Raw genomic sequence first — 15,924 nt, forward strand, 5'->3', positions numbered from 1 at the left:
GTTGGACGCGATGATCTTGAAGGTCTCTTCCAACCTGGTTTATTCTTTTCTATTCTATACAGGAAGAGCATTGACCTAGTGGAACAGGTCTAGAGAAGGGCTGTGAAAGTGATCAGGGGTTTGGAGCACCTCTGCTATACGGACAGACTGAGGGAGCTGGGATTGTTCAGCCTGGAGAAGAGAAGGCTCTGGGGAGACCGAATAGCAGCCTTCCAGTACCTGAAAGGGGCCTGTAAGAAGGATGAAGAGAGACTGTTTACAAGGCCTGCAGTGACAGGACAAGGGACAGTGGCTTCAAACTGGAGAAGAGAAGATTTAGACTGGATGTTAGGAATAGGTTCTTTACAATGAGGGTGGTGGAACATTGGAACAGGTTGCCCAGAGAAGTGTTTGGGGTCCCATCCCTGGAGATAATCATGGTAAGGCTGGGCAGGGCTCTGGGTGGCCTGATCTAGTTGAGGATGACCCTGCTTGCTGCAGAGGGGTTTGGACCAGATGACCTTTGGAGATCCCCTCCAACCCATACCATTCTATGATTCTATGAAATACAGCCTATTAAATATTAATGTTGATCATAACTAGAACTCATAAATGTCCCTTCTTTTTTTTTTTCTTCACAATTTGCAGACTTTAAACTTCATGCCTTCCTTCACTTAGGGAAATAACGTTACATATGCATGACTTCACACAGATTTACAGGGCAGATTTAGATAAATTTGGGCTTTAAATACCACTAGTAATCTTCAATTTACTTGGGAGGCACCATGGGTTGTTCTCCAGAGTTTCTGAGTATGTCAAAGAAATATTATTGAAAGCACTTATAATATTTAATCTGTATGCGTCCTGCCCAAACTCGGAAGCTAGGTTGGCAAATGCTGTATTTTACAACCTCAGAGCAGCCAGCATTAGAAAGGGAACTGAACCTGCAGGTGTTTGTTTTGGTCCTGCTTGTGGGCTACTTCATTGAGTACAGCTCTGTAAGCTGACTCAGTTCTGTGAGGTCTGTGACCGAAATCATGCTCTAAATAGTTTGAAACATATTAGGGCAAAGAACCACACAACAGTATCGGCAATGCATGTTGGCTCTGTTATGGGATGCTGAGGTTGGAATCAGTGGTTCAGGTTGAGCCTGGTTGAAGTAAGTTCTATCAGACAAAAATTGTAGCTACTTGGTTAAAAAATATGTAATCTTTTTTTTTCTCCTCTTTCTTCTCGCTCCTTCATCAAACAGAAAGAGAATTTGACCCAAATAAACACTGTGGAGTATTGGATCCTGAAACAAAGAAACCTTGCACAAGATCGCTCACCTGCAAGGTATTTTTCTTAGAAGATAAAATATCAGATGCTTTGTTATAGTTTAAATCCTACCACAGTAGTTTGAGAGGTCATACCTGCTCCTGTCTTACAGACAATGGGTATGGTATTCAGACGCTGTCTTCAGGTAATTCTTTTGAGTAATTCTGTTTTTTTGAATCAGAGCATCTGCATTATTCCACTGATGTTTCTAAAAAGATTTATTTTTTCTTGTTATGCAAAAAACATTCATATTTTGTGTAGAAGCACAGGTGTTACTTTAAATGCTCATTTTTTGGTTCATGTGTGCAACAATATTGTAGTACAGTCTTTAGTTAAAAAAATAAACGTTTCTTCTACAATAAATTACTTGAAGGCTGCCCTTGCAGTAGTAATAAGGCACTTGTCAAAAAGTAGCAGCAATGTAGGAGTTCTGTAGTGAACATTTGTATGCATATGTGCTGCCTATTAGTAGAGATCATCAGATAAATTTGCTTTAAAGTGTATTCACAGTTTTCAATCCAATGAAATAAATTTTTTCATTGTAAGTTAAGAGCTAAGATTTTAAAACTATAGGAATTATACTTTCTGTCGTGGAAGAGGTAAGTCAATAGAGTCCATTATATGGAAATTGTTGCAAAAAGTCATTTTAGCCCTGATACTGGTATTTCTTAAGGATGACTTCATAAATTGTCAAAGATAATCTGGCATAACAGCTTTATTTCCATAACTGTGGCTGAATCTGTTTGAAGTAGATTTTATCTCTTAGAGTTGTGGTGTATCGGAAGTGTAGAGGACTCATAAACAATGTCATGCACACACAAATGCTTTTTAACCACCCTATTTTTAGACTCATTCACTTAATCATCGACGAGCAGTTCCAGGCCGTAAAAAACAGTTTGACATCCTTCTAGCTGAACACAAAGCTCGATCCAGGGAAAAAGAAGTTGCAAAAGACAAAGAGCATCCACTGTCTGCAAGAGAAAGCTATCAGAGCCAGTTCACACCAGCACAAGACTCTCTGTCAGGATCTTCGGTGAGCTCTGGGCAAGAATCTAAAGTAACATCTCCTGCAAAGTCTAGACCACCAAATTCTGTACTTCCAAGGTAAGCACTGCTGCAGTGTGGAATGTTGCTTTCTAAAGGTGCTGTAAGAAATTACTTTCATTACTCTTTTGTACATCTTATAATTTTATGAGTATTCAGTACTTCTTCAAGCTGTTGCATCATCATAAAATGTATTAAAATAAAGAGTTTCTGCTAGCAGTAGAAGATGGACTATACGTTAACCTAAATGTGTCCATGGTAGCCTAAACCCTAGTGGGAAGTGAGCTAAGAGACCAGCTCAGAATCTCAGACTGCATTTTTTTTTGCTAAAATGGTCAGTAATAATTAGGAAAGCTTACAGTTGAGATGTTCTGGCATGTTTCACAGTCAGTGTCTTCTGTATATGAATCAGGGTCAGAATCAGTGGTGAAATTCTGCACATTTACGTGCAATTTTTCTCTGCAAACACTTCATCAATGGAACATCTTGTAAAGAAAGGGTGTTGTAGTGTAAATGACAACGTAAGCAGCTAGTTCTTGAAACTATTGATTCAAAACTGTGCATGGCATGTCTTTCCTCATTAAGATTTTTCTTGATAAGGACAGAAACACTTTTCAGAAAGACAATGCAAACTTCTAAAGACATGCCCTTAGAAAAACTAGTATGAGATATTGAGTGTACTAAATTCTAATTATTCTTTAATAAACTTCTTATATGTTTGTTTGTTTAAGATTTATCTTGGTACTAGTTTTGGCTGGAGTTAGAGAGGTAAACTGGTTGGATTTGTTCATATTAATTTTGTTTAGTATTTCTTCACGAAAGTCTTAATCTGGATTTGGTGCCTGTTTTGAGGCTTTTGTACTAACGTAGTCCCTATTTCAAGGAGGTACTTGTTCCATTCACTGTCTATGTCAAGTCTTGCAGAGAGAGGCATTTCCAGCATTTTCTGTGTGTTCATTAAGTCATAATGCGATTTTATTCATACAGTGACAGGGAAGGACTCAGGGTTTGCGTGAAATGAGAATGAAAGAATCCCTGTAGGTAAATGGTTGAAAAGTTGGTGTAATTCTTAGAGTTCTTAGGAACACAGAAGGACAGGCAGACATTGCTTTCAGTAGGTGTTACAGCCAAAGAAGCAAAACTGGAATGCAATTCAGTGAAAGTTAGTTGAAGAAATTGCAAAGGTGAGAAGGGGGATTTTGGCAGACATACGTTGTGCTTTTACAATCTACAGTTTATGCTGCAGTGCCTCTGTTCTCTCATCCTGTCTGGTTTTGTGAGCAGCCATACCAGGGACAGCCTCATTGCCTCTCTGCTGGTGGGACTCAGCAAGCCTGCATCTGTGCTGTGCTGAGGGAAAGCTTGCTCGTGGTGATTTGACTGGTGGTGCTGACTTGGCTTCACTCAGCCAACTTTTCCTGGAGGCTAAGGAGCACTCACACAATCTATCCCTTGCAACAGCAACCACAGCAGTTGTTTCTGGTTGATGGACAGTGGGTGAGCAATCCCTGCCCGGTTCAAAAGAGGGCACCTGTCTGCAGCTGTGTCCTGACAGACTGGTTTCTTAGCTCACTTCCCACTAGGGTTTAGGCTACCATGGACACATTTAGGTTAATGTATAGTCCATCTTCTACTGCTAGCAGAAACTCTTTATTTTAATACATTTTATTTTAATACATTTTATGCTCGATGTGGACATCTCCTCTAACCTCAGAGGGCCATATACATACTTGATTGTATGGACTATTAAGCTGAGAATCCTTTTCTACCCCTAGCTCTAATCTCATTTGTTTCCAAGATGCTTTTGAAAAGCAAGGCACCATCATGCCCCGTGGTGGCATTTCTGCTTTGCTTTAGTGGATTTTAGACAAATGTAAAGAAAATCTGCATGCAGTAACAGGTCCTCTCAGTTGTTTCACTTAAATAATCTACCTGTAAAGTGCGTCAGCTAAACACTCTGACTGTATTTAGTACACAAATTTCAGTCGGATTTTGGTGTGAAATAAAATTTCATAACTGGACCTTTATGATTAATTAAGTAGCAGAGTAGCAATGCAGTGTAACATTTAACACATCTGATTTTTGTTTGCATTTTAATTATACTTTGCCCTTCTTGTGATCTGAAACTCAACTTCATGGCAAATTTAAAATTTCAAACTAATAACATTAGTTTGATGACAATGCATGACACATTTCTGACAAGACCAAATGTCAGCTACTCTGTACCTTTCACTCTCCTCCTGGTGTAATTTACTTTGATTCTTAACTCTGTGTGCTGGTGCATAGTTCCTAGCTAAGGTTAAACCACAGCACTCTAGCAGGTAGGTTGGAAAAACCTTGGAACACTGATGATTTAAATGTCTGTTCTCCTTCTAGACCATCATCTGCAAATAGCATAAACAGCAACAGTTCTTCAAACCACAGTGGGTACATACCAGAACTGCCACTGCCATCCATGGGAGGAGATTTAACTAGCAGGTTGTCCAGTGATGAAGGAGAAGCGGATGGAACTGAAGAATCTGAGAAATTAGACTGTCATTTTTCTGAACACCATCCCCGGCCTCTTGGGGTATGTGTCTGTTTCCGGCATGCCTTGCCTTTTTTCTTACTTAATTAGAGGGGGGAGAAAAAAAGAAGTAATTAAGTAAGAATGTAAGGAATTAAGACCTTATATTCTGAAAACTGTGTTCTAGAGAGAATGCATTTATCCAAGAATGGTGTGGATGGGATAAAGTAGAAGGAAAACTCTGGTCTGTGCATGGGACAAGTAGGTTGCAGGACAAGATGAGCAGCTGAAAATTGGAAGTTCTAGTTTTAGGTTTCCCTCAGAAAACTGCAACTCCTGTAAATTTGCTAGACTGATGCAAGTTGCATTGTTTTAAATGTGACATGAAGAGATAATCTCTTGGTTGTCGTAGTTCTCACAAAATTGTACCTGTGTTAGTGAGAAATGTTATTAAAAGTAGTAAGAGCATTGTAAGTAGTAAGTGGCATTGTCTTTGTAATCTGAATTTCCTTACACTTTACAAACAAAGAATTAATGAGAGAACTCTTGAACTTCTAAGCAGTTGGTTCTCATCACAATTGAGCCAAGGAATACAATTAATAAAGACATCACTCAGGTGTTTTCCATGTGATATGCAGAATAAGAAGAACACTGTGATAACTGTAGCATTGCCTGGATTCCCTAGAGCAAAGGAGAACTTGTTACTGTCAGACACTTGGCAAAGAGTATGAGCTGAACGTAAAATAACTGTCAGATGAAATTCTGTATTTGGTTCTTACACAGAAAAGAAGAATTACTAGACCATATAGTACTATGATATGCATTATAACCTTCTGCTGCTTTGGTACTCTTGTATTGCAGTTTTTTCTTGTGTTGTTGTTTTGTTGGGTTTTTTGCTGGCTGCCTCTTCATGAATTAAAAACTAAAGGCTCATGGCATAGGTGTCCACACAACATAAAAAAATAACCAAAGTGCAGCCAGTACTTACCCAGGTGTTATTATTGAGTCAGGCTGTCAATAGCCATTTTGGCTTAAGATCCTAGTTCTGTTTCAAGGCAAATCCACTGACTCATCTGTTCTTTGAAATCCTATCATCACTTAGCTGGAGCAGTTAATGATAGTGCAGCTGTTTTAAGTCAACATCAACATGGAGTCAGAAAAGGTGGTGTAAATTGCCGTCAGCACAGCTCATGCTAACTTGCTAAATTTCATATTGAAGTGGAATGGTTTTCTTCCGTAATCCCTCTCCTAGAGAGATGATAGTAATTGACAGGAAGAGTAGCATCTTAAACTGCCTCTTAGTGATAACTGATCTGTATCACTGAGAGGTGATGCTGGTATTTTTAATTAAGCTGTTTAACCTTGTCATGAAGCAGACTTAAGATAAACAGTTGCTGTCACCACTCACTGTCCATAAGCTGAAAAATACTTTGAACAGTTGTTTTTCTAACTGTGTCGCTGTCTTCTGATTTCAGACAGAGCTGGTAAGACTCGATTCTTGCATGATGGAGAGCTCTCTGGTTTTTTTTTTTCCAGGATGATTTCTAACAGATTTCTCTCCCACAAATAGGTGCTTTGGCAGTTCTCTGCATAAAGTGAGATCAGTAATACTGAACAGAAGAGAGGGTAGATTTCTGATCATGCCATTTCAGTGCAGTAGGACTTTGCAGGAAGTTCTCCAAAGGAAGTGGGACAAACACTGCTGAGCTCTGCAGATTGCTCAAAATGTTGACTGCTCCTCTAGATGAGTTCATACACAGAATCACAGAATTGTCAGGGTGGAAGGGGCCCAAAGGATCACCTAGTTCCAGCCCCCCTGCCATGGGCATGGACACTTTATACTAGATCAGGTTGCCCAGAGCCACATCCAGCCCGGCCTTAAAAGCATCCAGGGATGGAACTTCCACCACCTCCCTGGGCAACCTATTCCAGCATTTCACCACCCTCATAGTGAAGAATTTCTTCCTAACATCTAAGCTAAATCTACCCTCTTCTAGTTTTGCTCCATTTCCCCTAGTCCTATCGCTATCTGACACCCTAGCATTCTTGTAGCCGCCTTCAGATACTGGAAGGCCACAATAAGGTCTCCTTGGAGCCTTCTCTTCTCCAGACTGAACAGCCCCAACTCCTTCAGTCTGTCCTCATAGGAGAGGTGCTCTAGCCCTCTGATCATCCTCGTGGCCCTTCTCTGGACACATTCCAGCACATCTATATCCTTCTTGTAATGGGGGCTCCAGAACTGGGCACGGTACTCCATGTGGGGTCTCACCAGAGCAGTGTAGAGGGAGAGAGTCACCCCTCTTGTCCTCTAGTCACACTTCTCTTGATGCATCCCCGGATACAATTTGCTTTCTGGGCTGCAAGTACACACTAGTGGCTCATTTTGAGCTTCTCATCCACCAGCACCCCCAAGTCCTCTTCTTCTGGCTGTTCTCAAGCCAGTCAGTGCCCAGCCTATATACACTGTTCTGCTGTAGCACAGGTGCCAGGGACAATAATTTGTTTTTACTGAAACGTCACTGATTTGTTTATTTAGTAGATACTGAAGATGCTCCCACTGCACTTTTTTCCTCTTCAGTTATCTATATATATTTCTGATCATAAGGAGGCTATTAATATTCAGTAGGTGGGACTATTAATAAAAATATTAATAACTTTATTAATTTTTAAAAATCTGCATAAACTATTAATAAGACCTATTTATTGGTTTGAAATATTCGGTTTTGGAACAGAACAAGGAACCACCACAAGGAACAAGTAACAATTTAAACAATATGAACAAAAATCCAGAAACAATAAACTGTAAAGAAAAAAGGGAACATTGGCACCAGAGCTGAAGATTGCCCACAAGGTGGGGGGAAACTCCAGGATTCTCTAGGGCAACAGATCTTTAATAGATGCTTACAAAAATCAGATTCCATAATTCCTCACTGATCGTGGTACTCCGCGGCACACGTGGGCGATTGAAGCAAAACCAAAATGGCGTTGGTCACATGAAAGCTGCAGGAACACAGTTTCACTTTCTGTTGGGGTCCGCAGCTTATCGCTGAGGCTTTACAGCGCTACACAGTGAGGGGTCTTTGCAGTCTTGTCTGGGTAAACTGAAACACAGCTCACATTCCAAGCAAGGCTTGTGATTTCTCCCAGAGCATGGACAATTGCAAGGCAAGGCTCTGGCTCTTTGGGCTGGTATTTATAGATTTCCCGAGACAATAATGGCCAGTGTCGACAAAGATTGAGAGATAAAAACCTGACACTGTAACCTATAGAATGAGTTTTCTCCAAATGTGGCCAAAGGCATACAGACCTGGCCCACTTGGACTTCAGGACATGTTCAGACAAGCCTGGGCGATGTGGGCATTATCCTGGAAAATCAGATCTGCTGGCTCCTGCCCCATTGTCTGATTCAGAGCATTCTGAGGCTTTATGTCCCTTCAGGACATATATATATATATACACACACACACACTTACAAGATGTAATAGGCATGGAAGGCTGCAACTTTCTTTCCGAGGCAGTGAAAGTATCATTTTCCAGAACTGCTTCCCTAACAGTCCCTCAGCATTTATATTCTTTCTGTAAGGAAAAAAAGTAATCCAATCTAGAAGTTCCTGTTCAAAACAAAGACAAAGGAGTCTTGTAAAACTTTATTCAGATAAAGGGAGAGTCCACAGGGCAATTCTCTGCGGGGTCTCTCAAGTTGCTGGAAGGTGCAGCTTCCCTTTTATCCTACATTCCCGGGCACAAATTTCCTTCTCCCTTTCCCCCATTGGCTATGATAAACAGGATCTACAGTCTTCCCCGATACGCCTACTACACATAGCCCTTCACATGTAACCCTCCTGCATCACACATCGTATGTTCAATAGGTTCTTCACTTCTCTGGGTGGAGAAGTTAATATTCAGTAGTCTATTAAGCCTGTGTTCTGTCCTAAAACTTCAGAAGTTGGTGCTGTGTCTGGTGTCTTCAGACAGCCCCCCACTGATTTACAGCAAGACCCCAGATAAGGCCCTTAGCAGAGGCTATTTGATTTACATGCACATAGATAAGGTGAACTGTCTGGCTCTTCCATTGTTGTTTCAACTCCCTCATAGCAAATTCTTACTTTCTAAGTAAGCCCCACTTTAATCCCATAATTTAGCTCTCACACACAGGCACCTGTTAGTAACCTGACTTGTTAGTGCACTTTACACTAAGCTGAAACATCAGGTACATGTTTCCTTTCTCACGCAAACAGTATTTGTGTTGCAGATGAGGAAAACCACCTTTTAAAAAGGTGTTGAATGTGCATGGTACAGATTACAAAGGTGTTCCTTAACATAGAACTCGTAGTTGTTATATAGTGTAGAAATACTTTATAAACAGTGTTGAAATGCTTTTTCTCTTTCAGTTTTGTTCATATGGCAGTCGCTTAATGGGAAGAGGGTACTATGTGTTTGACAGAAGATGGGACCACTTTCGATTTGCACTGAACTCCATGGTAGAAAAACATTTGAACTCACAGATGTGGAAGTAAGTTGAATTTTTATGCTCAGTGGATAGCTGAACATTTTTAATTCTGTAAGACTTCTAAATTCGACAGTCCACGAGAAGCGTTTGTAAAATTACCTCTGTGTGAAGGCACAGTGGTAATACAAGAACACATTTTCTCTGTTAAGGGATATGCAATGCAACAGAACAGCCTCCTGTTCTGATGTAAATCTCTTCCAGGTTTAGGACTTGGGGTTTTTTAAGTCCTTGTGAATCTAAGGAGGAAGAATTTAGTCATTCTGTTTCAAGGTTTGGAGAAGAGTGTTGATATTAGATGATTTTTAACACACAGGTTAGAGTTTGCCTCAATATTTTAATGCTTATATTACAGTATCACAGTATCACCAAGGTTGGAAGAGACCTCAAAGATCATCAAGTCCAACCTGTCACCACAGACCCCATGACTAAACCATGGCACCCCCCAAGAAGGCCAATGGCATCCTGGCCTGCATCAAGAATAGTGTGGCCAGCAGGAGCAGGGAAGTCATTGTGTCCCTGTACCCTGCACTGGTTAGGCCACACCTGGAGTCCTGTGTCCAGTTCTGAGCCCCTCAGTTTAAGAAGGACATTGAGACTCTTGAAGGTGTCCAGAGAAGGGCAGTGAGGCTGGGGAGAGGCCTCAAGCACAGCCCTGTGAGGAGAGGCTGAGGGAGCTGGGATTGTTTAGCCTGGAGAAGAGGAGGCTCAGGGGAGACCTCATTGCTGTCTACAACTACCTGAAGGGGGATTGGAGCCAGGTGGGGGTTGGTCTCTTCTCTCAAGCAACCAGCCCCAGAACAAGAGGACACAGTCTCAAGCTGTACCAGGGGAAGTTTAGGCTGGAAGTGAGGAGAAAGTTCTTCCCAGAGAGAGTTGTTGGCCATTGGAATGTGCTGCCCAGGGAGGTGGTGGTGTCCCCATCCCTGGAGGTGTCATACACCCATATCACCCATTCAGACGTTGCTTTGTATGACTCTGTTGTAATGTACACCTTTGCCTATGCATAAGATGGAATATGATAGGGTTTTAATCCATAAGTGACCTTACTGGCTTTGGGCTTTTAAATTTCTGAGTTATATATTCACTGTTGAAGCACATCCATGTAGCGTATGCAGACTCCAAGTTCTGTTGGCTTTGGCTATATGATGCATTAAAATAGACAGCACTTCTGAAAAAGATACTAATTCTTGAAAGAAAAAAAGTTTAAAAAAATGTAAAATGTTGTGGCATCTCCACAGAGGATTGATCTGGGGAGGAGGGGAGGGTATTCTGCTGCAGAATATGCATTCTTCTTCCAATATCATGACAGTAAAGTGCAGTGTTTCATGTCATTGTTTATTGTCAGGACTGTGTTATATTCATTGGATGCCAGCCATTAAATAAACAAGGTTTGATTTTTAATTAAATATATTTTTGAAACACTAAAGTTTGGCTTCTCTGACTAACCTGGTAACTTGAGGAGAGTGCTGTTGTGCTGGGGGACACAGTTTGGAAATGGCTGGGTTTTCCATAAATGAGCCAGTAGTTTCGTGTCTGCTTAGAGACAGATCACACTTGGTCTGCAAGTGGTTCTTCTCTTCTACTTTGTAAATTTGGCTGTTAACTTTCACAGAATCACAACTTGTGTCTGTTGTCTTCCACAAATAAAACTATTTTGGTTTCCACAAATAGGAAGATTAAAACTTGTTTTCCATTGACTTTGTTTGTCAGAAGAAAAGATACTCAGTATTGCTACTGTTCAAAAACACCCAAACACAAACCCACCCTCTATAGATATAGTTACATGATACCAGAAATAAACAGGTCCCACTCCTGCTCCCACAAATCCCAATTGTAAATGTTTTCCCAAATTCTACTTCTTTATGTGATCTGTAATATTTTTAAGAACTCCATCCATACTTACTTGTCTGTATAACACAGGAAGCTTGTAGTGCTTAACCACTGTTGTGTTACCTGTTGTTCTTCACTCTTCTCTGCACTGATCTTTTCCTCTCCTCCCCAAGCACCGGTAGGCATGAAGCTGCTATTTTATAACTGGTGCTAGTGCAACTTTGTAGCTGTAGCTCATCCAACTGAGACAAAGGCTTAAGGGTTGAAAGGCCATATTGTTTTCAGAACGATTGTAACATTTACGAAGTTCTTTTTATCCCTAGTTCTCAAAAAGTGGCCAAGAATTACTGGCCCTTCTTTTAAAATGAACTGAGGAACAGATCTGATAAGCAGCTTTGTTTGCATAGCAAGTCACAGCCTATAGGACTCCCTCATTTCTGGCGGCATGGAGTGTATGTAGTCCCTCATGTAACTGTGTGCCATAAACAGTGTTCTGTCCAACGGTCTCCATAGGAGGAATACCAGCAGAGAACACTTGTAATTAGGATTTGATTTATGATGAAGCAGCACACCCGGTGCTGCTCTTTTATCATCCGCCTTTGAGGGCAAGAGTAAGCCTTTGAAAAACTAAAAAGCTGTCAGTAGTGAGGATAACAAGGGCAGAGTTATGGTGATGTACAGCTTCCTAACAAAGAGAAATAGGATTAAACTGTGAATTAAATCTATTTTTTCTAAATAATGAGAAGCTCACATAATAATTTTCCAAGCAATGTTATGGAAATCTGGTTCTTTAACACTGGACTAGATAATAAAAGATGATGGCTGAATAGAAAACAATATTAATACATTCTACTAATTTCACAGGTAATATTATTAGATTTTATTCTCCAAATAGTATTCAACTTTATCAAGCACTGTCTAATTTTTGCCAGTCTTTCAACAGCAGTGAAATTAATGATTTACCCTTTTAATCCCATATAACTAGCTCTCAGTTGAGCTGTTGAGAATAGCACTGCATTTGGAAAGGGACGAGTTTTCCTTATTTCCTCTTCAAGCTTCGTGATTTGAGTACTTCACAACCCCCAAACTGGCTCATTTACTATCCACATTAAATCTAACCTGTGAGTTTAGGTTGATAATGAAACCTCCACCACTCAAACTTTCAAGCGAAACATAAGCAATGAATTAAATGTAGTGATCAGAATGTTTATTGATCAATTATTTGCATTTTTTTACTGTTTGGTAGCATAGGAGAGGAGAAAAAAAAAGAAAATTAAATTTGTAATAAAGTGATTAAATTGTAACACTGTACACTTAACTGCTAGTTTTGCTGAAGTGGTGCTCATTTCTGGTTTAACTGAGTTACAGAGTTTAGGGCTCATGTGACCTGACAGAATTTTGTAGAGAAAATTATACTGCATAGTTCTTCACCTAATCATCTGCTAGGTCTCTGCTGCCCTCACAGCTGTAATGTGCCTCATTTAATTTGGTGTTGGTTTTTCTTTTTTTTTTATATACTTCATAATCCAACTTACCTCAATCTTTAGGATATTAAAACACATATAGTTTGGGGTTTATCACTGGTATTAAACCCCAAAGAACTATATAATGGACTTGCTTGAAAAAAGTTTGGAGGAGAAAAAACTCACAAGTAAAAGCATTTTCAAGCTGTTGTAGCATGCAGAACTGATCTTGAACTATGAGTATTAAAATATATGTGATTGGTAAGAATGGGAGTCAAAATTAGAATGAACTAGGTTTGCCTTTTATAATAAGTTGGTCCTTCCCAAAAATTGTTTCCTGTTGACATTGTTTGGGTGAAATTTTTTATGTATCTAAATCTCTTTTTTTTCTTTTCCTTTTGTTTAGGAAGATTCCTCCTGCGGCAGATAGTCCCATGCCTTCTCCAGCAGCACATGTCTCCACTCCTTTTCCAGCATCGGTCTTACAGCCTTTCAGCAACCCCAATGCGGTATATATTCCTTCAACACCCATCAGTTCAAGAATCACTTCATCTTCTTACATAATGACGTCAGCTATGTTATCGAATGCAGCCTTTGTGACAACATCAGATACGAATTCCATTGTCTCACATACTACAGCTTTCCCTCATGTGCCTGCAAGCCTGAGTATCATGGACTCAACTTTTAAGGCACCATCAGCTGTGTCACCAGTGCCAGCAGTCATCCCTTCCCCATCCCACAAGCCATCCAAAACAAAAGCCAGCAAATCTACAAAACTGAAAGACCTGTCATCCCGCAGTGATGAGTCTTCAAGTAACAAAAAGAAAAAGCCGCAGTCCTCATCGTCCTCCTCCTCCTTATCTTTGCAGACATCTTCCTCATCTTCATTTTCAGGGTCTCACAAAAAGAACTGTGTCCTGAACCCCAGTTCAACTTTGAACTCCTATCAGGCTACATCTTCTTACAACAGTATGTCTGTGCACAATACAAATAATGGAACAAGCCCACTCAGTGCCAAATCGGAGCCCTCAGGACGGACTTCATTGTCAAGTAGTTCAGCAGACTCAGTGAAACACATGAGCATGGTAGTGAGCAGCATTGACTCTTCTAACCTGTCTGTATCTTCTCTTGTGCACCACTCAGGGGACCACTCCCTAGGAGCACATAATGCAGTGTCTTCTCTTGCCCTTTCTTTTGACAAATCAGAAGGAAAAAAACGTAAAAACTCTAGTTCTAGTAGCAAAGCCTGTAAAATCACTAAAATGCCTGGTATGAACAGTGTTCATAGAAAAAGCACTGCCAACCTTATTTCTGCGGTGCCAGATCCTACAAGCAGCTCCATCTCTCGGCAGGTAAGGGACTCATCCAGTTATTTTTTTGCAGGTCATGTCTAACTTACTTGAAACATTTTGTGTATTCTTGAAAAGAAAGTACTATGTTTGTTTCTACGTTAATACAGAAGGGTATTTTTCTTTGTACTGTGCCATCGTAGAAAGATATTTTGAGAGTTCAAAAAACAAAAAAAATCTACTTTCTTAAATAGTTTTATACAAGATATTTTTATTCCATCAATAAAGTAGCCATTTGTATCTTTGAAAGTTAAAATTGAATGTCCTGAATGGACAAATAATTTTTTAGACATTAATTTTTTTATCTTAATTCTCATCTCTCTGAAATAAATTTGCCATTAAAATGGGAAGATGAGAGTCAGCATTCCTGTTTGTTTCTTTCCTCAAAGCTGTTGCTGATTCATTTCTTAATGTCATCAAGTCTCCTCATTTCTCTTATGTAAAACACTTTCATTTACCTTTCCTCTGGGCAGAGTTTGAGATGCCTGACCTCAGATGCTATTTCCTTTTTGAAACTGGAAAAAGTAAGAAATTAAGATCTTAACCAGGTGATGTTCAGTGGACTTTTGGTTATCTTTTTTACATGCATGAGCTCAGAATATTGGAGTCGTGCAATAGATAAGGTTACACTCTTAGTTCATTGTCAGTGTAAGCAGAGCTTTGATTTCTCTTTTAGTGATGTTATAAAGGACAAAAGTCTATGTGAAGTATGATTTGGTGGAAAAACTGCTGATGTGTTATCACAATCACTTTCATTCTGCTATGGTGTCCAGTGCTGTGCAGTGCTCAGAAAACAAAGCTTGACCCTGGCCTAAAAAAAACATAGCAAACATAGTACCTCAGAATATCCAGAGAAGGTCATATAGGATTGTTTGTTTGTTTGTTTTTGAAACTCAATTCCTAAAGATATTGCTCATAAAATGGAATTTGGAGATGGGGACCCTGAGATACTATTAGCACAGCAATAGCTAATTTTACTAGCACAGGCAGAGGGTGGAGGGGAAGGAAGGAATAAATTAATCCTAAAACTGGCATAGCAGCCAGCATGAAGGCACAAAGAATGATGTAGCAAGTTGTCTTGTATATTTTGTCTTTCCTACTTCCAGCAGGGGCATCTGAGATGACTTTCCTGTTTTTTAAAAAATGGGTAGTGGCATTGTCTATTTGAAGCCTTTTGAATGCACCCTGCACTCAGAACTAATATTTAAGTCACTGAAGTCAGTGGAGGATGCTGTAAATTCTTCATTGTGTCACATATCTGATGTTTTAAATACCTGTGCCCCCCAAAAGATTCAATTGCCCTGGAATACACTGTCTCAAATGGGAAGTAAGTACGGATTGTTACTTTGCTACAAACATTGGTAGTAGGAAATGGATTCTCTCATCTTTTCACAGTGCACAGGCTGTATCTGTAGCCGAGTGCAGTCTGATGAAGACTTAGAGGTAAAAACAGAGGTTCTGAGTTCCACTTCTGACTCCTGTAGTGATTAAATCATCTCCCATGGCATATTCCCAATCCCAGTTTGTGATGTATTTCAGCATGATTAACCACAAAGAAACAATCAGAGATATTTTATGTTTACAAATACGTAATTCACATCAATGCTATTTTTTTAAGTAAAAAGTTAACATCTGTAGTGATTGTAATGATATGATATATAACATTGCAAACATGTTTTTTATATACATGTGCATACACACAGAGAATGGAATGGAATGGAATGGAATGGAATGGAATGGAATGGAATGGAATGGAATGGAATGGAATGGAATAGAATAGAATAGAATAGAATAGAATAGAATAGAATAGAATAGAATAGAATAGAATAGAATAGAATAGAATAGAATAGAATAGACCAGACCAGACCAGACCAGACCAGACCAGACCAGACCAGACCAGACCGGAAGAGACTTTCAAGATCATCA

The 15,924-nt window shown here is 39.8% G+C and overlaps 1 protein-coding gene across 9 annotated transcripts in view; it reads left to right on the top strand.

Annotated features, from left to right (window-relative positions):
• ATXN7L1 (ataxin 7 like 1) overlaps nucleotides 1-15,924 on the top strand; it is a 137,154-nt gene that overhangs the window by 111,278 nt on the left and 9,952 nt on the right. For all 9 annotated transcript variants that reach the window (XM_068160882.1, XM_068160874.1, XM_068160877.1 and 6 more), the window contains 5 exons: nucleotides 1,232-1,314; nucleotides 2,144-2,400; nucleotides 4,717-4,909; nucleotides 9,238-9,359; nucleotides 13,056-14,001. In XM_068160882.1, coding sequence (XP_068016983.1) covers nucleotides 1,232-1,314; nucleotides 2,144-2,400; nucleotides 4,717-4,909; nucleotides 9,238-9,359; nucleotides 13,056-14,001 — 1,601 coding nt within the window. The remainder of the gene's footprint in view (nucleotides 1-1,231; nucleotides 1,315-2,143; nucleotides 2,401-4,716; nucleotides 4,910-9,237; nucleotides 9,360-13,055; nucleotides 14,002-15,924) is intronic.

The sequence above is a fragment of the Melanerpes formicivorus genome, unplaced genomic scaffold, assembly GCF_026170545.1.
Source record: "Melanerpes formicivorus ecotype bairdi unplaced genomic scaffold, bMelFor1.0.p_v2 SCAF_54, whole genome shotgun sequence".
Taxonomy (NCBI): domain Eukaryota; kingdom Metazoa; phylum Chordata; class Aves; order Piciformes; family Picidae; genus Melanerpes; species Melanerpes formicivorus.